Below are 25,746 nucleotides of genomic sequence, written 5' to 3' on the forward strand. Positions count from 1 at the left end.
CTGTGGTGCCTGAGGGTGAAATTCACCCCAGTACAGAGACTGCATAAGGCCTATGCAACACTTAAATTCCTGATTTATTTTGAGGGTTTTAAGTGATGCACAAGAATGAATTTCACCTTGAGTTAATCATGAATTTTGCACATACATATCTCTCATTCCTCCAATCAGCAGAGCTTAGGGTTTGGTTGGAGTTTTTCCTTTGTTTTTTCTTTAGTTTTTTGTAGTTTTGTTGTGGGAAGACTTAAGTCTAAAAAGTGAGTTTGGCAGTTTACTCTAAAGATGCTGATATTCTGGTCATCCTAATATTTTTTGGGAGTGAGTTTTGGATTGGTAGGGTAGTTATTGAGAAAGCTCCATCTTCCACATTAGGTTAATGCTTGATATTCCACTGTTCAGTGGAGCATAGCTGTTGTAGAAGATCACTTGGTTTTCACTTTTCAAATTCTAGTGTGTCTTTGGTCAATGTTGATAGTGGTAGAACCTTCAGCAGTCTTCAAAACTTCCAAACAATCTGTCTACTAGTCATGAGTAAGGTTACGTTTATGTCACAGAATCCGTGATTTCCAGAGACATCCAGGACATTTTTAGCTTCAGCCCATGGGGCTGCAGGACTGGAGCTTGCAGTCAGTTGCTTCAATAAGTGTATTATATGATGTCCTGGGTCTCAAACCCAGCGCTATGAGTTCCCACACAGCCACCGCATCCTGGCCTCCACCCAGTGTCTGATGAAACCTGGTGGGTTGAGGAGTTAGTAGGACTACAGCGTTAGCCAAGGCACCACCCTGATCCGAGGAGCACCTGGCTCCAGCAATTGGTCCAAGCACGTTATTTAAGCCAGAAGGAGGCACAGAAAGTTGTCTGAGCAACAAGGTGATATACAAAATATAAACAATGTAAACTGTGCAAAGTAAATCAGATGTTTAAAATTCAGTTTGAGCAGCTTTTTAAAAACCATGAGTCAGGCCTGAAAAAATCATAAGATTGACTTAAAACCCATGAGATCTCAAATATTTTGGCTGTTCGTTTTATTTGCCATCTGGTTTGTGTTTTTAGGAGTCACAAAAGCTAGAAACTTTTTTTTTTAAATGCAAGCTGAAATTCTCATGTACTTCTGTGGTTCCAGGAGCTGAGGCTTTAAAATAAAACACTAAATCTGGTGATAATTGTGATAAAAATGTGAGAACTGGCAACTCTGTTTTTTCTAATATAAGCTAGGCATTTAAAAAATAATTTATAACCTAGTATCTCTTTTCCACTATAATGGAAGATTGTAGCACTCATACAATAGGTATATTTTTATTGGGTGCCAACAACGTGCTTAGCATTGTACAAGCAGAGTAAGGCAAGGTTTTTTCCTTCAAGAAGCTCACTATCCAATTATGTTGCCAGATTCATGTTTGTCTCTGTGAACAGATCCAAGTTAATGCACAGAATGACCATTTACCAAAAGCCTCATAATGAATTGAAAGTCACAGTGAGGAATAACTAAAAGCCATTTATAAAAAAGAGTGTTATGTTCTAACACTGTTTTTTCCTCCGTGATTATGCAGAGATGGCAACAGTTGAAAGAAAGTTGCCAGCTAACCCTCACCCACAAATTTGTACCTTCGCTAATCAATTTGATCAGAAAACTAATAACCAATCAATCCTACTCACTTCCCCACTGCATGCCCACAAGTCAAGTTTCCTGTTGTTGTGGTTACATTGTTAAGGTACCCCTTTTCACTTCATTTGAAAACCAATCTTGTTTCTTTTATTTTATACATACCAGCATGCCTTCTAGCATTTAACTTCATCTTGACTTGCAACAATAACTTCAGCTTACACAGTGCCTTTTCATGCCAAAACATCTCAAGGCATTTTACTAAAGATGTCAGTAACTTAATCTTATAGTCGGCAGTTCCAAGTTCTACATTATTAGCTGAAAACAAAGGGAAAAATAAGTGAGTTCAGGCTGATTTTAAGAATGAAAGAATGGAAGCATCCTTGACATCTCTGGTTTGCAGAGAAAAGGTGCTAAATGAAATAAACTACCACGTAATTTGACATTTAGTTAATGATGAGATATGAAGCCCAGAATCAGGTTACCTTGATTGGCGTAAATTGTGACCACATCACAGCAAGAGCATAGTCCAAAATTCAACTGAGACAGCACCTGGAATAGCAACCGGTTTAAATGAGCCAAAACTGAAATTATCTACTTCCTCCATCTACTGTAAATAGGATCTTAATAGCAGAACTATTTTTTATCAGTTTTAGTCTGTTAATTGTGCAAGCAGCAATATCAGAAAAAGCGCATTATTGAAGTCTAAACAAGAGAGAACAAAGGTATTGTTTTATCACAAGAGTAGCAAAATCACATACTGTCATGTTCCTAATGTAGTACAGTAGAACCTCAGAATTACAACCATCTCAGGAATGGAGGTTGTTCATAACTCTGAAATGTTCATAACTCTGAACAAACTATTATTGTTATTTCAGAAGTTTACAACTGAACATTGATTTAATACAGCTTTGAAACTTTACTATGCAGAAGAAAAATGCTGCTTTAACCATCTTAATGTAAATGAAACAAGCACAGAAACAGTTTCCTTACCTTGTCAAATCTTTTTTTAAATTTTCCCTTTATTTTTTTAGTACTTTATGTTTAACACAGTACTGTACTTTATTTGCTTTTTTTTTTTGGTTTCTGCCGCTGCCTGATTGTGTACTTCCAGTTCCAAATGAGGTGTCTGGTTGACTGGTCAGTTCATAACTCTGTGTTCGTAACTAAGAAGTTCTACTACAGTAGTTTTGTCACAGTAGACCTGTAATTCAAATATTGGAGCAGCACAGCATTTGACAATGCATGTGTTAATAACACTGGTACATCATATATCACACAAGCAAAGTAGTTTAGTTTAATCCATTAAATCAACAGTTATTATGAAGGGACAACTGAACAAACCTTTACACCACTAGTGTCACGAGCAGAGATGTTACAGAAATGAAATAGCTATCAGTTACACTTGTACCTACAGTATTTAGGCAATGAGCAAGTAAATGCTTCCATTTGCAAGTAATTATCTGATCTATCAAAATTCATTGTAGAGCACAGTGAATAACTAGCAACAAATAATTTATTCAAATTTAACCTATTTTTTCTTGATTAATATCAACAAACAGGGATTTCTCCAAATGCATTCATTATTCAAATTTATTAACAAATATCTTTGATTTTTTTAATTATTGTGAATATTCAAAATTTGAACTGTGTGGCTTTAATATAATTAGTCAGTTAAGTTGCATGGTATTGATTCCCAGCTGGATGAAAAGCAAGCACTCCTGGAATGAATAAGTGCTTGCTTGTGCAAAATTTAAATCCTGTTTCCACAAATACTCCCACGTGTAACCTGAAAGTTGCTTTCTGCAATGTTTGCCAGTAAAACTTGATTGTGAAAAGTGACCACCTTAGAGGAGTAAGAACTTAGTAAATCAGATCTATTTAAAATTCAAACTAATAGATTTTTAGTTTAGTTTAGTTTAGTTTGCATTATTCAGTGAGCTCTGGTATGTTGTATTTCTGTAAGATTGTGGAATTATAACCAGGTCTCATTAGATAAAGTGATGACATTTCTTGATGCACAAGTACTATTGCATCACAAACTTAAAGTGGCATTAGCCTTTTAAAGAAATGGTAACTGATTGCTTTTGTTTTCTGTGTTTACATATTGATATCAATAACTCAGTATTTTCTACACCTGATCTTTTCTCCTACCTTCAGTGAGTATTAAATTGTATTTATTTTTATTTAGTCCTGAAGTTGTAAAGAGTGAACCATACGGCGAGAAGGCTGATGTCTGGGCTGCGGGGTGCATCCTTTATCAGATGGCAACTCTGAAGCCACCTTTTTACAGCACCAACATGCTCTCCTTGGCAACTAAAGTACGCAGGTTTGCTAGATCAAACTGCAGTTATTTTTGCATGCACCTTCTGGGTCTCCCAGGGTTCAAATATACGATTGCAGAAGACAAGCTACTTTGCACTACAAAAGTGTGAATGAGTAGAAGTAAAATGTGGGTGTGTATTGCAATGTTGCCATTGTAACCACTAGAATTTACACACACAATCATCTTACAGTTTAATTACCAATACATTTTTACCCTATCATTTGATGGTAGGATCTTTAGATTCTAAAGGTTTCTGATGGTACTATAGGGTTGGATTTACAATAGGGTGTGCACTACTAGCAGTCTAGAACATTATCATAGATAAAAGATATTTCAATTTTTGTGTAAATTTCACCCTGACTTAAATGCTGTAGCTCTTTAGCCTACAGTTACCTAATATTATATTAATCTGTTTATCTGATAACAAGTTCTGCATTAGAAGATATGCTTCAAAGTTTCTTTATGCACGTATACTGGTGATGCAATGTCTGTCATGTTGTTCCAAGGAAAAACATTAATCACACAGACTTCCATATGTATAATGGAATATCTTTATTTTCTTCACTCTCAGCTATTTATTTTGCAGATAGTAGAGGCTATGTATGAACCAGTGCCAGAAGGAGTCTACTCTGAAAAATTGTCAGTTACTATTAAAAGGTAGGTTTCAGAGTAGCTGCTGTGTTAATCTGTATCCGCAAAAAGAGCAGGAGTACTTGTGGCACCTTAGAGACTAACCAATTTATTTGAGCATAAGCTTTTGTGAGCTACAGCTCACTTCATCGGATGCATAGAATGGAACATATAGTAAGAAGATATATATATATACACATACAGAGAAGGTGGAAGTTGCCATACAAACTGTGAGAGGCTAATTAATTAAGATGAGCTATTATCAGCAAGAGAAAAAAACTTTTGTAGTGATAATCAAGATGGCCCATTTAGACAGTTGACAATAAGGTGTGAGGATACTTAACATAGGGAAATAGAGTCAATATTTGTAATGACCCAGCCACTCCCAGTCTCTATTCAAACCCAAGTTAATGGTATCTAGTTTGCATATTAATTCAAGCTCAGCAACAGAAAAGCTTCAAAAACGGACTCCAATGGGAAACAGGATACTTATATCCTCACACCTTCTTGTCAACTGTCTAAATGGGCCATCTTGATTATCACTACAAAAGTTTTTTCTCCTGCTGATAATAGCTCATCTTAATTAATTAGCCTCTTACAGTTTGTATGGCAACTTCCATCTTCTCTGTATGTATATATATCTCTTCTTACTATATGTTCCATTCTATGCATCCGATGAAGTGGGCTGTAGCCCACGAAAGCTTATGCTCTAATGAATTTGTTAGTCTCTAAGGTGCCACAGGTACTCCTGTTCTTTTTATTAAAAGGTAATTACTCATGTAGTTTTATTTCTCAATCTTTCCAGAAAGGTGCTTTGTTTTGTACATTTTCATTAATACAGATGGCAATGTAACAACGTACTGACTTTAATAATCTTCAGTTTTTGTCTCTGAATGTAGAAGGGCTTCAGGGTTAAAGAAAAAAGGAGAGATGTGCTCACACTGCTAATAATACATATAAGACATGCCACTATCATCAGCATGTCTAGCCTTGTAATAATGGTTCCTCTTGTAAATGGTTTATTGGTTGCATGTTTCCTTCTTTATAATTAAAAAGTGCCTGATAAGTTGAGTCGTGTAATAAAATGAGTCTCCCAGTGCCTCTTTTTAAGATATTGCATGTTTCCATATCCTGCAAATTATAATAGAATGTTCATTTGTTTCTATTGATACAGGAGTTTCTTTAGAGATTTTTTAAATGCAGGATGTTTCTCTTGTATTTATCTTCATGTAATGAGAAGCATTGATGAATGTACAGTTTGTAAACATAAATCTATAGCTCAGAGTTACCTCTGTTGTATCCCTTGTTTTTCTTTTTCTCTCTCTATGTTTTATATAATTTGGGGATTCGGAGTGTGTATGACTGATCAGATGTGAATTAATTTTAGACTTCCAGATGCTGAAGGCTCTGTCCTTTATTATTGGAAATGCAGTAAGGAATTTGATTTGCTCTCTCATCTTGGCATTACGCTGACATGAAGTAAGCACTCAGGAGACAAGTTTTTTGGAGAGAAGAAATGGTCTAGGCTTATAAAAATGTAGAATTGTAGGATTGGAAGGGACCTCGAGAGGTCTTCTAGTTCAGTTGCCTGCACTCAAGACAGGGCAAAGTATTCTAAGACCATCCCTAACAGGTGTTTGTCTAACCTGCTCTTTAAAAATCTCCAATGGTGGAGATTCCACAACCTCCCTAGACAATTTATTCCAGTGCTTAACTACCCTGACAGTTAAGAAGTTTTTCCTAATGTCCAACCTAAACCTCCCTTGCTGCAATTTAATCCCATTGCTTCTTGTCCTGGCCTCAGAGGTTAAATAGAACAATTTTTCTCCCTCCTTGTAACAACCTTTTATGTACTTGAAAACTGTTATCATGTCCCCTCTCAGTCTTCTCTTCTCCAGACTAAACAAAACAATTTTTTTCAATCTTCCCTCATGGAAGGTCATGTTTTCTAGAACTTTAATAATTTTTGTTGCTCTTCTCTGGACTCTCTCCAGTTCATCCACATCTTCCCCAAAATGTGGCACCCAGAACTGGACATAATACTCCAGCTTGAGGCCTAATCAGTGAGAGTAGAGCAGAAGAATTACTTCTTGTTGCTTACAACACTCTTGCTAATACATCTCAGAATGATGTTTACTCTTTTTGCAACAGTGTTACACTGTTGACTCATATTTAGCTTGTGGTCCACTATGGCTGGTGATAATGGGCAAGGCAAGAAGTACACAGTTTTAGTTTGTGCACTTCTGAGTAGCTTCAGCTCCCTCTGCCTCCCTTTACAAAAAATCAACCTGAAACAAAAATGCTTCTGCTTTCTTCCTCAGATGTGGGATTCTGCCTCCAAAAAAGTCAAACTGACCCCACAAAAGGAAGACTTGGGTCCTATATCAGCATCATTTCTATCTATAGAGTTCCTGTTCTCTCATGGCCCTGAACAGTGAGAAATTCTATTTTATGTCTAGGCTTAGCAGAATTAAATTTTTATTTTTTTTATAATTTTGACACATACTATTGATGCTTATTTTTAAGTGGTGTTTTAGATTTTTATTGATTTACATTTTCACAGTTGTAGAAAATTATGGCGGGGTCAGGCAATAGGGGTCAAACAATAATTATATAATGACAGGAGATGTTGACATTCAAAGAGCTAAAGATTTATAACTGTTAAAACACAAATTGTCAACATCACATGTCAAAACATAGCTAGTAAATAGCCCTAAATCAAACTCTGAGTTCTCAAGCAGCACTTTTCTTTCTTTGCCTGTCTGTACATTTAGATTATTATCAATGGAAGTATTTTTTGGCAGTTTCTGTGTGTATGGTGAAATTGATATCTACCAACATTTACCAATAAAAATCTAATCTTTCCAAGCCTATTGATGTATTTGAAAGGTTAGAATCCCAGCTTTCCAGTAGGATTCAACCTCAAGCTTGAAACAGTCCTGACATAAATTACTTTCAAGTCATGCCACTTTTAGGCATAAAAAACATATTTTTGGTTGTTTTCAAAAGGTTTTATGGCTCCCTCCTGATCCGTGAACAGTAAGTTTCACAGTAACTAAGGAAGCCTGGCTATACAAGTGAAAGAAGTCAAAAAACAATAACATTTCTAAAATAGGTATGGGGTTTTGTAGCATATGTGGCACATTCTGTGTTAGTGGCACTCATTTGGAATGAATTGCATTACTCACTTACTTCTCACCACTTAACAATTATGCCGTCATCTCAAATGTATCCTGATATACCTTCATGCCTCATCGTGCCGTAATCATGTATTCATTCTGTCTCTTTCTGACTGGATCAGATCCTCATGGTGACTTCAAGGGAGCTATCCTTTTTCACAGTGCTGAGGATCTGTCCCTCTCTGTGTCTTTCTTCCTCCCTCTTATTCATAAATACATAATAATACTTCCTTTTACAATTTTTAAAGTATCTGATTGGTTGAGGGCCCACTGTTCAGTTACCTTTTATAACTATACACACAGTGACTACTGTAACCTGTTCACTGATAATCCCATATAATTATCAGTATAACTGAACTTTTCATCACTTTATCCACATTCTAATAAGTTGTAATAGATGTAACAGATAATTATATGAAAGAAGCTGGGAATAAGGTGTCACTAGCACAAATACTCTATTTGGGTGATATTAACAGTTGTGGCAAGCATAAGATAAACCAGATAAATATTCTGCATTCCTTAGTATTGATCAATTGAAGTATTATGTTCAGTTTTTGGTTCATACTTTCAAAGAGATTTAGACAAAATGAAAAGAGTTCAAGGAAAACAGCAAAAATAAGATATGGAAAATAAGATCCATGGGTAAAAGTTAAGAGAGCTGGACATGTTCACTCCAGATGATTGAGATGTGATACCTGCCCATAATAGGGATGCTATAAATAAGCCAGGTATCAGTTTTTCAGCCAATGAGGAGCAAAGAAACAATGGCTTTATGTTGCAACTGGTAATTTATGTTCAATATTTCAGGTAAAATTTGTAAATATAAGAACTTGTTGCCAGAGGAAGTTGTGAAATCACAGTCATGATTATATTCATGGTTAAATATCCATCTCTTAGATATTCAGTAGTAAATAAATCAGTTCTGCCATGATTCAGGGGAAATGGATTAATGACCTACTAGAGGTCTTTTCCAGCTCACATGATTCTAGGAAATTCTCACAAATTTCAGTGGATTGAAGTGAAGAAAATAAACTTCCCTTTGATTGCCATTTTTTAAAACAGAAAACAAGCCTGCATCTGTTAAAAGAAAAAGAATACAAAAGTTTGAGTAAAGCCAGGGAGGAACAAAATGACATACACCATAAAGATCTTGAACAATTGGCACAGAGAGAGATTTAAATAGACTTGTTTTCTCAAGTACTGTATAAAACATCTTATAAGGTATTACTATAAATGTAGGATATGTTTATTAAAATAGCACTCTTTTAGGAATAACAAGATCATTTTCTGAATTTTTCCCTTCAAGAAGTGTGTTTGATTCATGTACACACATACCTGAACTCAGCTGGTTGAAAGTACTTTGGGGGCAGATCCTCAGCTGCTGTCAATTGTCCTCTGCTCTGCCCCTCTTCTTTCGTATCAGATGTTGACCTTGTCATATATTATTAACGTATAATGCTGCCCAACACTTAACTGCAGTATATGAGTCAATACTGAATGTGAGAACACTGCTTAAAATTTACCATTACGAAGACTTTCACAATTATCTTTTTATAAACTAGTTAGCAGATGTTCTCACTTTGTACTGAAGTGCTCTGTACCAGTCAAACACTGTATGCATTTGTTTGGTTGGTTTTTATTCATTTTTGGAATTTCAAGCTGTTGACCTACTAGATTTCAGTTTTATCCTAGCTGCTGCCCAAGGTGACCACTGATAATTACCAGTGAATATGTGTTAGTGATATTAAGCAGGTTTCAGAGTAACAGCCGTGTTAGTCTGTATTCGTAAAAAGAAAAAAGAAAAGGAGTACTTGTGGCACCTTAGAGACTAACCAGTTTATTTGAGCATGAGCTTTCGTGAGCTACAGCTCACTTCATCGGATGCATAGCATATCGTGGAAACTGCAGAAGACATTATATACACACAGAGACCATGAAACAAAACTTCCTCCCACCCCACTGTCCTGCTGCTAACAGCTTATCTAAAGTGATCATCAAGTGATCATCAAGGAAGGCCATTTCCAGCACAAATCAAGGTTTTCTCACTCTTCCCCCCCCCCCACACACACACAGACACACCTACAAACTCACTCTCCTGCTGGTAATAGCCCATCCCTCTTTGAAACCTCTCTTTATAATGCGCATGATAATCAAGGTGGGTCATTTCCAGCACTAATCCAGGTTTTCTCACCACCCCACCCCCCCCACACACACACCCCCTCCAAAAACCACACACACAAACTCACTCTCCTGCTGGCAATAGCTCATCTTACAATGTGCACAGCAATAATCCAAGTTTAACCAGAACGTCTTGGGGGGGGGGGGGGGGGGGGTTTGTAGGAAAAAAACAAGGGGAGATAGGCTACCTTGCATAATGACTTAGCCACTCCCAGTCTCTATTCAAGCCCAAATTAATAGTATCCAATTTGCAAATGAATTCCAATTCAGCAGTTTCTCGCTGGAGTCTGGATTTGAAGTTTTTTTGCTTTAAGATAGCGACCCTCATGTCTGTGATTGCGTGACCAGAGAGATTGAAGTGTTCTCCGACTGGTTTATGAATGTTATAATTCTTAACATCTGATTTGTGTCCATTTATTCTTTTACGTAGAGACTGTCCAGTTTGACCAATGTACATGGCAGAGGGGCATTGCTGGCACATGATGGCATATATCACATTGGTGGATGTGCAGGTGAACGAGCCTCTGATAGTGTGGCTGATGTTGTTAGGCCCTGTGATGGTGTTCCCTGAATAGATATGTGGGCACAGTTGGCAACGGGCTTTGTTGCAAGGATAGGTTCCTGGGTTAGTGGTTCTGTTGTGTGGTATGTGGTTGTTGGTGAGTATTCGCTTCAGGTTGGGGGGCTGTCTGTAGGCAAGGACTGGCCTTTCTCCCAAGATTTGTGAGAGTGTTGGGTCATCCTTCAGGATAGGTTGTAGATCCTTAATAATGCGTTGGAGGGGTTTTAGTTGGGGGCTGAAGGTGACAGCTAGTGGCGTTCTGTTATTTTCTTTGTTAGGCCTGTCCTGTAGTAGGTGACTTCTGGGAACTCTTCTGGCTCTATCAATCTGTTTCTTCACTTCCCCCCCCAAGACGTTCTGGTTAAACTTGGATTATTGCTGTGCACATTGTAAGATGAGCTATTGCCAGCAGGAGAGTGAGTTTGTGTGTGTGGTTTTTGGAGGGTGTGTGTGGGGGGTGGTGGTGAGAAAACCTGGATTAGTGCTGGAAATGACCCACCTTGATTATCATGCGCATTATAAAGAGAGGTTTCAAAGAGGGATGGGCTATTACCAGCAGGAGAGTGAGTTTGTAGGTGTGTCTGTGTGTGTGTGTGGGGGGGGAAGAGTGAGAAAACCTTGATTTGTGCTGGAAATGGCCTTCCTTGATGATCACTTGATGATCACTTTAGATAAGCTGTTAGCAGCAGGACAGTGGGGTGGGAGGAAGTTTTGTTTCATGGTCTCTGTGTGTATATAATGTCTTCTGCAGTTTCCACGATATGCTATGCATCCGATGAAGTGAGCTGTAGCTCACGAAAGCTCATGCTCAAATAAACTGGTTAGTCTCTAAGGTGCCACAAGTACTCCTTTTCTTTTTTCTTGATATTAAGCAGATATCCAGAAACAGGTAAATAAAACTGTGGTGTCATGAATAGATTTTTCATTAGGTAATGGATCTTTCAATAGGTGCTTGACTCCTGATGCAGAGACCCGTCCAGACATAGTAGAAGTCAGTTCAATGATATCTGATGTGATGATGAAGTATTTAGATGGCTTGTCCACCTCCCAGTTTGCTTTGGAGAAGAAGCTGGAGCGCGAGAGGAGACGTACCCAGAGATATTTCATGGAGGCTAATAGGAATGCAGTGACATGTCACCAGCAGCTTGCCATCTTATCTCACGTAAGTAAATGACTTAGGGTTGTGTTTTTTCTTTTACACTGTGCTATGCCTGGACATTTTGTGGACTAATAAAATATATGCATTTCTCAATTAAAGGGCCTATTGTTTTATAAAATTAAAGTTGAAATCCATGTAGATTTTAAAATTTATTTTAAACTTAATATTTATTAATTTTCCCATGTGCACACAAATACAAGTAACAGTTACAATATCTTACAAACTACCTTAATCCAATATTGAAAATGGCATGAATCAGACTGAAATATATTGTCTCTTGCATTTTTAATAGAATCTTCTAACATTTAATTATGTATGCATATTTTTAAATGGTTAGTGAATAGCAAAATGTACACTTGGCTGCAATGGAATAATTCTGTGCATGATTCACAAACGATGGCACCTACACATATTTAATTTTTAATTACAGGTTGGTAGAAAAAGAGCAGTGAGCTGATAATGTGTTTGCTAAGCTTGTCTTGCTATCTGATATAGTTCTTCAGAAACATCTTTTGCAGTTCTTTCATTTTGCTTCAAGCTTTGTTTTGAGAGCTTGTGTTCTGTGAGCTTAGTCAAGGATTTCAGTGTTTTACTTAATGAAGGTCAGCTCATATGTATTCTTGGAGAATTTACTGAAAAAAATGACAGAAAAAAGTTTTCCACAGTAAAAACTCATAGTATAAATTATTATAAACTCAAGAAAAAAGTAAAGTTATGATAATTTATACAGCTATACTGGTAGAGTCAGTAATCACATCTCTCTGAAGAGGGCACTTTTTAACACTTCTGTTATTTGAGCTCACCCTTATATCTCTCACTGAAAATTCTCTGTCTCCTCGAAAAAGATTGACAGTAGCTCCCAGTCCCCAGTCAGTGGATTTCTTAAAGATGCTTCCTTATCTTCATCACAGCTCAGTATAACATTTCATGGAACAAGTAACTTATTTTAGCATTGCCTAGTTTTGCCTTAATTTTCCAAACCTCCCATTCCCATAAAACAATCTTTATTAAATTATTCCAATTCAGATTTTCTTTTCAATTTAAAGGGACACCAAGACACATCACATTGATGTGAAATTTTTGTGCTATGGTTAAAAGTCAGTTGTGATTATTATAACTGAAAGAAGGTATTGGGGAAAATATCCCCCCAGTTTACTTACTTTCCACATATGAAAGCTCACTTTGTTTATAGTCATTTTCAGTATCTTTTGGGTGGTCAGTTTCACTTCCTGTCTCGTGCACTAAAAGGATAACATCAATGTCGTCATGCACAGCTGTGGAAGAGCTCAAGAAAGTGCTTGCCAGGTTTTGGAAGATGGTATTTAAATAGGCAATTAAAAAAAATCTTACTGTAGGTTAAAAACTAAAAATGTATTTACTTGTATACACATACATTATGCAACAGTATGAAACCAAGCAAATATGCAATAGTATGAAACCAAGCAATTTATATTTAAACATTCTCCTAACAACTGTAATAACTTGAGTTCACTGTGCTTTACTTTAACAAAACTAGCATATAAAATACAAATTTTCTTAGTGTTAAATCCTGGTTCTGGTTCTGTGATACTAAGGAGTACCTAGGAGCCTTACTGCCATGTATGCTTGCTTTTTGCCCAGATGACCAATCTGGAGGACCTTCAGGCCTCAGTCCATGGCCAGGGTCTATAATGCTGCTTAGTAAGAAGCTCCTGCAAATGATTTCCCCATCTTCCTGAGGATCCTGATCCTATTTGTGTTCAACACACAGGATGCAGAAGCTGCTGCATGGATTTCCTGTCTTGGCTAGGGAGAAGCTCAAAAGAGGAATTTGTTGCCATTTTCATTTTAGAAAATTGATACTTTGTAGGGGTTGCATGGGAGAGGTTGTAATCTCGCTGCCCTTCAATTGTCTTGTGGCATGTGGGGTTCTTTGACATTATGGCCCTTAAACACTGCCCTGGGCTGAAAGTTCCATTGTGAAGTATGTGACTGTAGCAACATACATTATATGTAGAGTAATTCACCCCATTGCCATAGAATTGTGCTTCAGAATCTGAGCCGCCTCTTTGAGTGGTTGCAGACGTATACCACTCAGGTTTGTGCGTTCCCAGAACACTGAAGCCAGAAAGCTTTGCCTAGAAAATATCCCTAGGAACAATGCTTATGCTGTCTGGTCCCATAGCCCTGCCTGTGGCTATTTAAAGGCGGTGCCATGCCAACTCCCTCAGTTCCTTCTCACCATCCACAGCTTGAGTCAGAACATTCTATGTTGTGTCTCACCTCATACTTTTCTATCAGTATTTCTATGATTTTGTTGTATATAGTGAGCTATTTATTGTTAGCTATAGCAAGTACCCTTAGGTTTTAGGTAGTTAGTAGTTAAGTAGGATTTAGCCTGGTGGGCTGCCCTTGTCAGGTTTTAAACACTGCCCATTGTGTAGGGTAGCTATCCTTAATACTAACCTCCACACACTCTGAGTTTATTGTACCTAGAAAAGAAGGGCACATTATGGAAAGATGCTCCATCTGTAAGTCAACTAAGATGAGAATGAGTACTTGTGGCACCTTAGAGACTAACCAATTTATTTGAGCATAAGCTTTCGTGAGCTACGTGAGCTCACGAAAGCTTATGCTCAAATAAATGGGTTAGTCTCTAAGGTGCCACAAGTACTCCTTTTCTTTTTGCGAATACAGACTAACACGGCTGTTACTCTGAAACCTAAGATGAGAATGTAGGTGTCAAGAGCTTTGTGTATCAAGTGGCACCTTGTGGAGCAGGCCATGTGGCTTTCTTTGATGCTGGGAAGCTTAACTTTGGACACCCATGTTTTAAAAACTTGGTCTTTGTATGTCACACATCTAACATTTAATAGAATCTGTACAATAAATTTAAAGTAAGTTACTTTTATTCAATTGCTGTAGAAATACCTATTGGATTACATAGTCAGCATCCGTTATCATTTCATGATTAGACATGATCTCAAAAGTTGGCTACCTTAGCTGTAATGCTTAGAAGTTCTGAGGAAGCAAACATATTCACATACCCTGGTTGGGGCATAAAAATGGGATGTAATTTCTCTAACTGCCAGTTTTTTCCACTTAAAATATCAAAATCCAAAAACCAATTCAGGCTAAATTTGACATTTGGCTGAAAGTTCTGCAGGAAATTCCAACATTTCAAAATTTCTTTACATTCTGAATCAGAATGAGAAGTTGAAATTTCAGAATTTCTCTGAGTGGAAATTCAAAAAAAAAAAATTGATTTGGAAGCATTCCAAACCTCTTATTTTATTAATGTCAAAACATTTTGTTTTGATTAGGTAAAATTGTTTCATTTTGAAAATGTCAAAACATAAGACAAAATATTGCATATTATACACAGAAGTAAAATATAAGCTATAATATTAAAATTAAATTATAAAAATAAAAATGAAATAAAACAATAGTCAAAATGCCACATTTTTACCTGATTGAAATGAAACATTGACACTGAAATTAAATGTTTTTATTAAACAAAAAATGAAAATGACTTTTTCCCATAGAAAATTTCATCAAAAGCGACACATTCCTGAAAACATTTCAAAGACATTTTCGTCTCTCAAAATTTTTTGATCAGTTCTACTTCAATTGCTGTCTAAAATTATGTAGAGAGAAGTATTGAGTGAGGTCTTTTACATGCTTTGATTGTGGGGGCGAGGAGTCTGGTGTGCCCTTTTCATCTTAACGAGGCCCCCTTTGTAGTCATAGACAGGCAGTTGAAAAAAATACAGACTTGAAGCTTTTTGTATTTCCCAGTAACCTGAATAAGTAGATATTCCTTCAGCGTTCCCAATTTTCAGTGCCTTCTTGGAAGGATTGTCACTTTTGTCCCATTCTGCAGTTGTGATTTGGGCATTTTGGTGCTTATCTTTTATATCACTGTTCCATTGGGAGCTGAACTTCTGTTTATTTTTACATGAATAAACTCTTTATTTTTAACTTGACAAGTTCAAATATTATGCCGTTTTGGATAGGTTCAAAAATCTCTGTGTAACCTGAATATTAGAGCTCCCTTCCTGAAATGCATTGGGATCTCTTTGCACTGTTTCACCAACACAAAGCAGCTCTACAATCAGTGCAGTGACCGGAATCCTGCAGTAATATAGAAGCAGCTCCTACACTTTTCCTCCCAATGAATGGCAAGTGGCATGGCCAGTGGGAAGGAGAATGGCCTGGGCCTTTCGGTGCCCCAGTAATCCCTGGTTGTTGTGACTGCCCCCTGAAGCTATTGGCAGCTAGTGTCATGAAGAGCGGCTGTAACTTACACAATAAAACTGGACAGTCACATAACCAGTTCAGAATCGGGGGCGTTCAAAGTGACTTAATTCCACTTTTGCCTTGCAATCTTCTATCATCTCTAAACTGAGCTCTGCACTCCCTAGCCACAGCTAAGGATGGTGGCCCTACTTCTGATAACGTTGCATTTGTTTCCAAGTATCATCTGCATTACAAGGGGAAAATTTAGTTGGCAAAACAGTTATGAGTTTATTATTTTTACTCTTGTCAGCTCCAGAACACAAATAAGAATTGGATTAGTTTAATGTTTATTTTTATTTTCCTCTTTATTTGTGCCTAGATGTATCTTTTACTTGATGGATTTGAGTATTATTCATTGGTGAGGGTTAAATTAAATACAACTTCAGCCAGTCAGATACTAGTTCATTCCTAACAGTATTTTTCTTTTAAAACAATTGTGTATGTATGTTTAGGCTGGTCTCTTATTAGCTGAAGGAAATAATATGTTTGTTTTCAAATCATTCAGAATGCAACAGGTTATTAATGTTACAGTGAGCATAATACAATCTTGACTTTAATTTCAAATATGCAAACCTTGTACTTGTTGTGATTACAGTTTCATGGAGGCAGCTTACATCTGCACTGATGTACACAATTGTTTTTTGTTTTAAAATGACCAAGGACCATTATTTGTCTTGAAAATCTAGCCCTCCATGAACTGTTATCTTCTTCCTCTTTTGCTCTATCGATCTCATCCTGACGCTGCTCCATGTTGGCATTTAATTAGCACATATTTGAACTACAGTTTAAGAACTGGAAGCTAGTTTTTGTATGATTAAAAAAACCTGGAAGAGGTTGTTTGCTTAATCATAGTATAGTATAATCAGTAAACTTTTACAGGATTTGGGAGAATAAGATACGTCCGTTGTGAAAAATGTTTTGGTGGTATTATTTTTTCAAGAGTTGCTGAATGTGGTAAATTAGCCATTTCTTGTATGATTTATTTTCTAAATTGTCAGCTGTGAAAATATATGATCAACATATCAAGGACATTAGAAAGACAAGGACAAGTGTATTAATTAATTTCATTTAGTTGCAGTTCATTAATGTGTTCAAGTGTTTTTATGCCATTTATTATAGTGGTATCATCACTGCTCTGCAATTAAGAGTGATAATTATAACCCTCTACGCTCACCCCACCGTCCTTTTATTTTAGGGTTTTACATTTCTATAAATGTATTTAATATTTATAATATTTTACAATATTTTATATAATATAAAAACACTATGGGCTGAAATGTGGCAAAAAATACCCAAGTGAAAAAGCAATAACTTTCTTTTTATTACTTTTTTTAAAACGTTCAATCATTTCTGAAAGTTTGTGTTGCGAACAGGTCAGAAAGAAATTTAACAGTATAAGGTTTTTTGTTTTTCATAATCATAGGTTCCTAGAAGTTAGCAATGGAAGAGATTTATTATATACAGAGTCCACCCCTTTGAAAGTGGAAGATACAATCTTCTGATAGTGCTCATATCCTTGGTGATGAGGGCCATATAAGTACATGGATGGGGAGAGAGTGTGTGTGTGTGTCAGATATTGCACTGATATACCAATGTCAGGAGGGTGGTGATTATAGAGAGGAATAGGAGTAGGGAGTGCACTCAACAGGTTAACTCCACAGAGCACTTGGAAAGGAAGCAGAAGTGTGGTTCATGTATAGCAATAGTTTTTTAAAGAACAGTAAGAGGTGAGACACAATTTATTTAGCTTACATACTTAAAAATAAGAAAGGGCTTTTGCTCAAGATGGGGAAGATTGGAGCAAGATTTTCTATTATGCCTTCCCTCCTCTTATCAAGGGCCATCAGAAAGTTCAGGCAAGGCAGGACATTGAAAATCTGATTCTCGGGCCTTCAGAGCACAATGAAAAAAATCTACATATCAACTTCTAATTCTCTCAGATCTTCTGTCTCAGACAGATCTTACACCCAGATCTGAAATCACTGCACTTGGTGGCTGGGATTATAGCATTTTGCTAAAATACAGACTTCAGCTGCTCTTAAGAAATGCATCAAATCGTGCACAGAAGTCATTTGGCCTGCACAGTTAAGACTTATGCTTTACAATGGAAAATAGAAGGATTCTGAGACTTGCAGTCCAACAATCATGAAAACAGTGGGCTGCTGACACAACATGCTGGTTATATAAAGGTCTGCTTTCCTCATTCTCAGAGAAGTCATGGAAATAGTAGGACCAGTTGTGAGTCTCTCTGGCATGGAGGAGACCAGGAAGGGGTAGGAGCTGTGATCCGTCCAAGGGGAAAGGGATTGAGGAAGAAGCCTGCATTAGAAATCTGGCAGGAAGTTTTGAGAAGAGCTGGGCAAAGACAGGAACTCAGTATAAGGAGGGCTGAACCCCTGAGAAAAAGGGACACAATTCACCTGGACCCTCATGAGGGGTGTGAAGGGGTTGACTAACCACTGGTGCCTGTAAGGCAGGAGGGGCAACATTGCTTCCTTGTTAGGTGGCCTTTCTGGGTGGGTCTCTTAATTTCCAGCTCCCTGAAAGTATTTCTGGCTGGAAGTATTTCATGATTTCTACCCACAGAGCCTGTTTCGGATGTCAAGATAGTCAAGTATAGCCTCTTTCACCCAGACATAGTCTTGGGCAGAGACTGTGTCCAGTCCCTGGTATGCAGGTGCTGGCCTTGTGGCATACCAGCTCCTGTCAGGTAAGGTGAGAACAGGGTGGCCCACTGATCAGGTGGCACGGGGTTGCCGTCTGCCACTTACTCAGACATTACCAAGAAAGCCTCTGGGTTGTCCCCAGGGCCTGTCTTTGTGAGTTTTACTGCCACAGGTGGGGCCACTTGGCCTGGGTTACAGCCACTGGAGGGGGAACCGTGTGGAGACCTGAAGACTCCATCAGGGCCATTACTTATTGGAACAGCCTTTGCTGCTGTTCCTGCTGTTCTGCCCATAAGACTCAGACCAGCTGATGCTGGTGGGCAGCTATTTGCTGCAGGAGTTGCTGCTGCTGGTTTTCAGTCATCCATTTGAGAAGACACTCTATATTCATGTTGTCTGTCCTATCAACCCATTCCTTTAAGTCTAGGGTATTTTCCTGTCTGGGTCAGTCAGTCCCCCTGCTCTCCAGGAGTGGGAAGGATGCCTGCATTCTCCAGCCGTTGTGAAGGGGTTGACTCACCACTGGAACCTCCTTGTGGCTGGGCATGGTGTAGTATGTCTCCCCCTGCTGGGTGGCTCCTGCCAACGGCTGCTCCACCTCTGCAATGACCTGCCTCTTCCTGTGATTTAGCCCTTCAGCCAGTTCACTTAATATGTCTCCCCTTCTGGGGTAGTCCGGGAACAAAAAGCAAGGGGAATTAACACCATTAAGCTGAGCTAGTAAGAGATAGATAAAAATGATGTTGCTTTTAGGATTAATTTTTAGATTGCTACAATTTTATCTTCAGGTGCACACTGAAAATTAAGTTTTCCATGTTACTACCTTATTGTAATGTGGTAACGCTGGAATCTACAGTCCTAAAACATTCCAAAAATAGTACCTTTTTATATAATAATAAGTTTTACTATTGTAGTCAGCAGTCTGGTATATAAGTACCTCATCTGCATTAATAAATGTATCCTCTACACACTTTGAGGCAGGGAAGTATTGCTATTCCCGTTTTACAGATGGAAAAATTGAGGAACAGAAAATTGTGAAATACATTAGATCCCTTGTGAAGCCTTTGACAGAGTTTCCTAAATCCTAGTCCAGTACTGAGCCATAAACTTATCCTTCCTGTTAGGTGTTGCCGTGGAAATTCCTGAGGATTCATTTATTTAGTCTTCTGGGTTGAGTTGTAGAATTGGGAATGGGGGAGAGAATGGAGGGAATAATTGGCTTAAACTGTTGGGCATTTAGCACTACTGTCAGTATTTAGGAGTTTGACTAAGTGACCTTCAAAGGAGTGGAGGAGTTGGAATTACATTCATTTTGCACAGCCACGGTGAGATGACAGTCACCTTACGGGAGGTGTATGGAGAAGGTCTGAGAATCAGTTAATATCCAGAAGATTAAGTACCTAACAGAGCACCCTTCGTAAATGCAGACTGTTTGGGAGAAACTTTATTGTCTCCTGAAATTACTGAATATTAAAATACAATAATACAAATAAATAATAATAATAAAGTTAATGATCTGTTTTATGTTCTTTTTATATATTGTTCCTATTTTTACGTATAATAGCTATTGTTTGTAAGTAAATTCATCCTTTGTTTTACATTATCCTGTTGGAGTGTTGTATGATAAAAGGGAATAGGAGATAAATAATATAAACTGGTCTGCCTTCAAAACATGTCTCATTAAAATAGAAGCATAAGAGGGATCAGAGAGCTTTACTGTGTCCTGAAAAGCTATAAACAATCAGAGTAGTGGTTGGAGCATTTTATATTCATTAAAGACCTCCTTGTTATGGACAGATTCAGCACATACAGGAGACACTTACGACAGCAGGATAATTTGTATGCCAGTTTTTGATTTTCTTCGCTTTATGTCAGCAATAATAGCCAGCATCAGGTTGGTTCCACTTCATGAGGTCTCTGACACATATACATCAAGTTTACTTTAGTTTTTATTTTTTTTAACTAAACTTGATTGCCTTACACTTTATGATGTCAGGAAGCCTGTCTGCTTTTAATTGTCCAAGCTGAAAGAGGTTAAATCTCTCATCTTGGTTGTCTGTGGGACCTGTCTGTCTTTGTTCAATATTTCTATCTTTAAATCCAATATTTGTTCATATTTTCATATTGTTTCCCTTTTAGTTCTAGAGAACACACATGGTGAAAAAGAGCTTTGTCAGTCCTCTTTGCAACCTATTTTTGGAGTTGAAATAGAATTTCTAGGACATCTTTTATATGAAAAGTAAAAATCATTTCAGTTAAGTAAAGGGCTCTTCCATAAATGCAGAATCACTGGTAGAATGAGAGAGCAGGACAAGCAGCCGAGTAAGAACTATAATTTTTTTTAATGAATTATGGCTTTTTAATATCAGATTTTATAATGAGCCTCGGACATTGTTGTGAAAAGGAAAATTGGTAATATTTCCTTCACTAGTTCTCCTCTTTGTTCTTCATTGTCAGGAGCATTCTGAGAAGTCAAGCCTCAGCAGCAGCAGCAACGGAGCAGCCAGTTTCAAAAGTGAATTTTCAGAAAGCACTGATATTCCAGCCGAAAACTTTCATCCAACATGTGGAAAAGATGAAGACAGAACATGTGATGAAATCCTATCAGATGACAACTACACTTTAGAAAACTCTGAGAAAGGTAGTCAATAGCAGAAGAAACACCAGGAATGATAGCACTGTGCTCAGAGCTTAGATAAAAGCTTCCTTTCTGCTTTTGTTTTTATGCACAGATGTCTTCTCTGAATTAGATGATGAGCTGGACATATCAGATAATTCCAGCAGCTCCAGTTCAAGTCCTTTGAAAGAGTCTGCATTTGGTGAGTTTCTTTGCACACAAAGAAATACGCTGATTTCTAACAGTAAGACATCTGAGTTGTTCTGAAATATTTGGGGACTTTCTGATTAATTGCAACTTCTCCATCTGTTGGAAGAGCAAAGGCCCCCAGTAAAAGAAAACTAAGAGAAACGTTCCCTAGTGTTGCCATTTTTTCACTGCAATATAATGCTGTTTTATTTTGTATAGCATCTTTCTTATGAGATTATCCCAATATACTAACCACTTTTAAAAAGCAGATGGATAGAGAAATTGAGGTGCTGTATAGGCAAAGGAGAAAAGATACGTTTTCAGATTTGAAAAATAAGAGAGCTGATGAGATAGAGAGGTAGAAGAAGGCTGCTGCATATGGAGCTGCAGAGGAGGAGGCTCTTGCATCAACAATGGTGAGATTATGTGAAAGAATAAAAAGGTGGCCTATGTTAGATAAACAGAGGGAGTGGAGAGAGATACAGTCTGGATATGCATTTGAGTGTGATTGTATGGAATTGGATTATGCAGTGTGGTTAGATGTTGGAATCAAAAGGGAGTTTACTACAGAGTGTAGTCATCTGTGTGCCCATGCTTGGTTATTATGGTTGAAAGACAGGTGGAGTTTAGTTTGGTGTGCATGTAAATGCTGGCTTACTGGTAATTTCCTGGATTTTTAGCAATTTTATTACTAAATGGGCTCTTAATCTGTGGGTCAGAAGCAGGTGTCAGAAGGTTGCCACCCCCTTGTGCTGGTTAAATGGGAAGAGATCCTACAGGCATCTTGGTGTGGAAAAAGGGGATCATGGTATTGAAAAGCTTAATAACACTATTGAGCCAAAACTAGAAATTCCATCTCACAGGGAATTTGAATATTTCAGCATTTGTTTTTGTCCTGAATCAGGATGAAAAACTGAAACAATTTTTTTTTTCATGGAGTGAGAAGTTCCAAAAAGTTTTGCTTCAGAAATGTCAAACTATTTTGTTTTGTCATTTCTGATCTAAACAAAATATTTCAATATTTACCTTTTTTTTTTCATTTTGGTTTGTTGAACTGACTCAAATTATTTCGTTTCAGTTCAATTCAACATTTAACTGTGTTTCCCTATGGCAGTGCATTGCCTCATAGGAGTTACAGCTGATAACCCTTTTCTCTCCTATGGGCTGGGCCAACTTGCTGGACTACATCTTCCATGATGCACCTGCAAACAAATGATTCCCATATACCATTCTGCTCAGTCAGAGGGGAGACTGTGTTACATTGGGAGATGCAGTCTGGCCAGGCAATTCAGTCCATAGGAGAGAATGAGGCCATGAGTCATCCAAACTACCATTCCCATGAGACAATTTCCCACCATAGGGAAATGCAGTTTTGTGTTAAACTGACTCAAAATTAAACATTTCAGGTTTGTTCAGCAAACCAAAATATTTCAGTTTTGGTCAAACCTTCCAAAAATGACATTTTGTTTTGGTTTTCCCAACAGAAAATCAAATTATTTGGGTAAAATCTCAAGTTTCCTGCAGAATATTTTAATTTTGTGGAAACTGCACGTACCATCAAAATATCATTCAGATAGAAAATTCCTGACCACCTGTTTAAGAAGTTCGGAAGGTGGAAGAAATGTAGTTGACTGAAGATTTTTTGTGGGGTTTTATTCCAGGCTTCAAGAACCATTCAGAATGTTGCTGTTTTGGTAAGGTTGTTACAATGCAGTGCTAATTACTAGATGGTTTTCCTTCTTCCATCACACGTACTGACTGATATGTCTTCTTGTTGATTTAAGTGTCTAGCCAGTAGAGGGGGAAAACACAAAATAACTGGATAATGCTCTTTAAAGTCCCTTAATAATTTTTGGAGAAGGTAGCAGCCTACATTTGAAGTTGTTATTTGTACAGCTCTTTCAAATGACTCATAATTTATTATCAGTTCTGGCCTATAAGTGGCATCCCATCCCAAAAATGTCATGTTGTATAATAAATAAATTTCTAACCATCAGAGGAGTGAAGTTTTGGAATTGCCTTCCAAGGGAAGCAGTGGGGGCAAAAGACCTATCTGGCTTTAAGATTAAACTCGATAAGTTTATGGAGGAGATGGTATGATGGGATAACATGGTTTTGGTAATTAAATATTCATGGTAAATAGGCCCAATGGCCTGTGATGGGATATTAGATGGGGTGGGATCCGAGTTACCCAGGAAAGAATTTTCTGTAGTATCTGGCTGATGAATCTTGCCCATATGCTCAGGGTTTAGCTGATCGCCATATTTGGGGTCGGGAAGGAATTTTCCTGCAGGGCAGATTGGAAGAGGCCCTGGAGGTTTTTCGCCTTCCTCTGTAGCATGGGGCACGGGTCACTTGCTGGAAGATTCTCTGCTCCTTGAACTCTTTAAACTACGATTTGAGGACTTCAATAGCACAGATATAGGTGTGAGGTTTTTTGCAGGAGTGGTGGGTGAAATTCTGTGGCCTGCGTTGTGCAGGAGGTCAGACTAGATGATCATAATGGTCCCTTCTGACCTAAATATCTATGAATCTATGAATCTAAATTGCTTGTCATTCATTTTTCTTGGGCTGTGATTTGCACACCAACAAAGCATCTTCATTTACTAATGGCTAAATAGCTCTTTGCCAAGTTTCAGCTCATCCACTGAAGTGCCTAACGGGGAAAAGAATCCATCAGTTGCTCTTACACCCATTAATTTTAGTCAGAAATTCCAGAATTTGTCACATTTCCCCACCAAGAAAGTTTGTAACTGATACAAAACCACTGCTGGGTTACATTTAAGAAAAATAATTACATAAATCACAGATTTTAGATCACCAGGCTGTGGTTTCTACTTAATGCTGAATAGTTTCAGTATTGGGTATAAAAAGTTGTCAAAAGTTCTTTTCTTCTAGGAAAAATAAAAGGCAACTTTATGAAAAATATTCGTTTTTTAAAATTTATAAAGTTCCCTCATATTTGTAGCATCTTTATTAGAGCTGTAAGGAATTTTTGACAACATATTTTTCAACAGAAAATGCAACATCTAAACTGAAACTTTTCTTGGAAAAGGGTTGGTTTTGATGAATTTTTCAACTTGAAAAAAAGTTTTCAAAACAGTTTTGAAATTGTTGAAACATTTTGTTTTGACATTTTCTAAATGAAAAACTCTGGTTTTTGTTTTTTCTGGATCAAAATGACTTTTTGTTTCTCTCTCTCTCTCTGTATATATTATTTATTTAAAAAAACAGGACATGGTCAAAATTGAAACAAAATATTTAAATTGAGCCAAACCAGTTATTTTCTCCCAGAATTTTGTTTTTGTGAACATTTTTGAGATTTTTGACTTTTTGTCGTGATTTGGGAAGGGGAATTTTTCACACAACAGGTAAAACTCTTTCCCATCCAGCTCTAATGATTGTGATATTGTGTATCATTCCTATGAATATGTTTTTTCAGCATGCACCCCTGCTTTACAAGTGAATAACAGCACCCAGGAATTCTAGACATCACTCACTCTCTTTCTCTGTAGGATTCCTCCTCTCTTCCCTATTTGAAACTTCCGGATCTTTTGCAAAAAGGCATTCCGTGCCAAAATGTTCTATGGGACAGAAACTGGTGTGCAGGATAAGTATAATACAGAAGTATTTGGCCCGATTATGGGCCAGGAGATACTGTGATATGTTTAATTATATACTTTATGCCCTTTTTAAAAAAAAAATTTGTAAAGGTAGAACTGTATTTAACAGTTATAAGAAGAAGGGGACTGAGCTTGTAGTGCAGTCATTTTTAACTTCACAAGACAGATTCCCTTAACAACTTCAAGTTTGTCCTATGCAAAAAACCTCATATGCTGTCGTAATTGTTCATGCTTCTTGACGATGACTTGTATCTGATCTTACTGGGTGTACTAAGTCAGGAGTTGACTTAGTACCCTGTCACACAAATCCCCACCCTCAATTGATTGAGGGTGCCAATTAACTCAGTAGAGATATAGCGGAGGGGATAATTGGATGAAAGTAACCCCAGCAGCTGGAACGCTATGAGGATACTTAACATGGGGAAATAGATTCAATATGTGTTCTGACCCAGCCACTCCCAGTCTCTATTCAAACCCAAGTTAATGGTATCTAGTTTGCATATTAATTCAAGATCAGCAGTTTCTCATTGGAGTCTGTTTTGAAGCTTTTCTGTTGCAGACAAAATAGTGCTATATGAAATTGTTGTTAAAATCATTTCAAAAAATAGTTTCCTTGAAAGATATTTTGTAGGTTAGACAAGAGCGTAGTTAATTATTTATGATCTTCCCTGTGTGTCTGTCGCAGTGGGGATATTGTGTATTTTGGTCACAGTTCATATAGGAATGAATCCTTTTA

The 25,746-nt window shown here is 37.4% G+C and overlaps 1 protein-coding gene across 1 annotated transcript in view; it reads left to right on the forward strand.

The window, feature by feature from the left end:
* The window catches only part of NEK10 (NIMA related kinase 10), a 171,800-nt gene that overhangs the window by 97,354 nt on the left and 48,700 nt on the right, over positions 1 to 25,746 (forward strand). Inside the window, exons 24-28 of the mRNA XM_074945638.1 lie at positions 3,795 to 3,924; positions 4,516 to 4,586; positions 11,427 to 11,640; positions 21,039 to 21,222; positions 21,314 to 21,400. Of these exons, the coding sequence (XP_074801739.1) occupies positions 3,795 to 3,924; positions 4,516 to 4,586; positions 11,427 to 11,640; positions 21,039 to 21,222; positions 21,314 to 21,400 (686 nt within the window). The remainder of the gene's footprint in view (positions 1 to 3,794; positions 3,925 to 4,515; positions 4,587 to 11,426; positions 11,641 to 21,038; positions 21,223 to 21,313; positions 21,401 to 25,746) is intronic.

The sequence above is a fragment of the Natator depressus genome, chromosome 2 (genome assembly GCF_965152275.1).
Source record: "Natator depressus isolate rNatDep1 chromosome 2, rNatDep2.hap1, whole genome shotgun sequence".
NCBI lineage: Eukaryota > Metazoa > Chordata > Testudines > Cheloniidae > Natator > Natator depressus.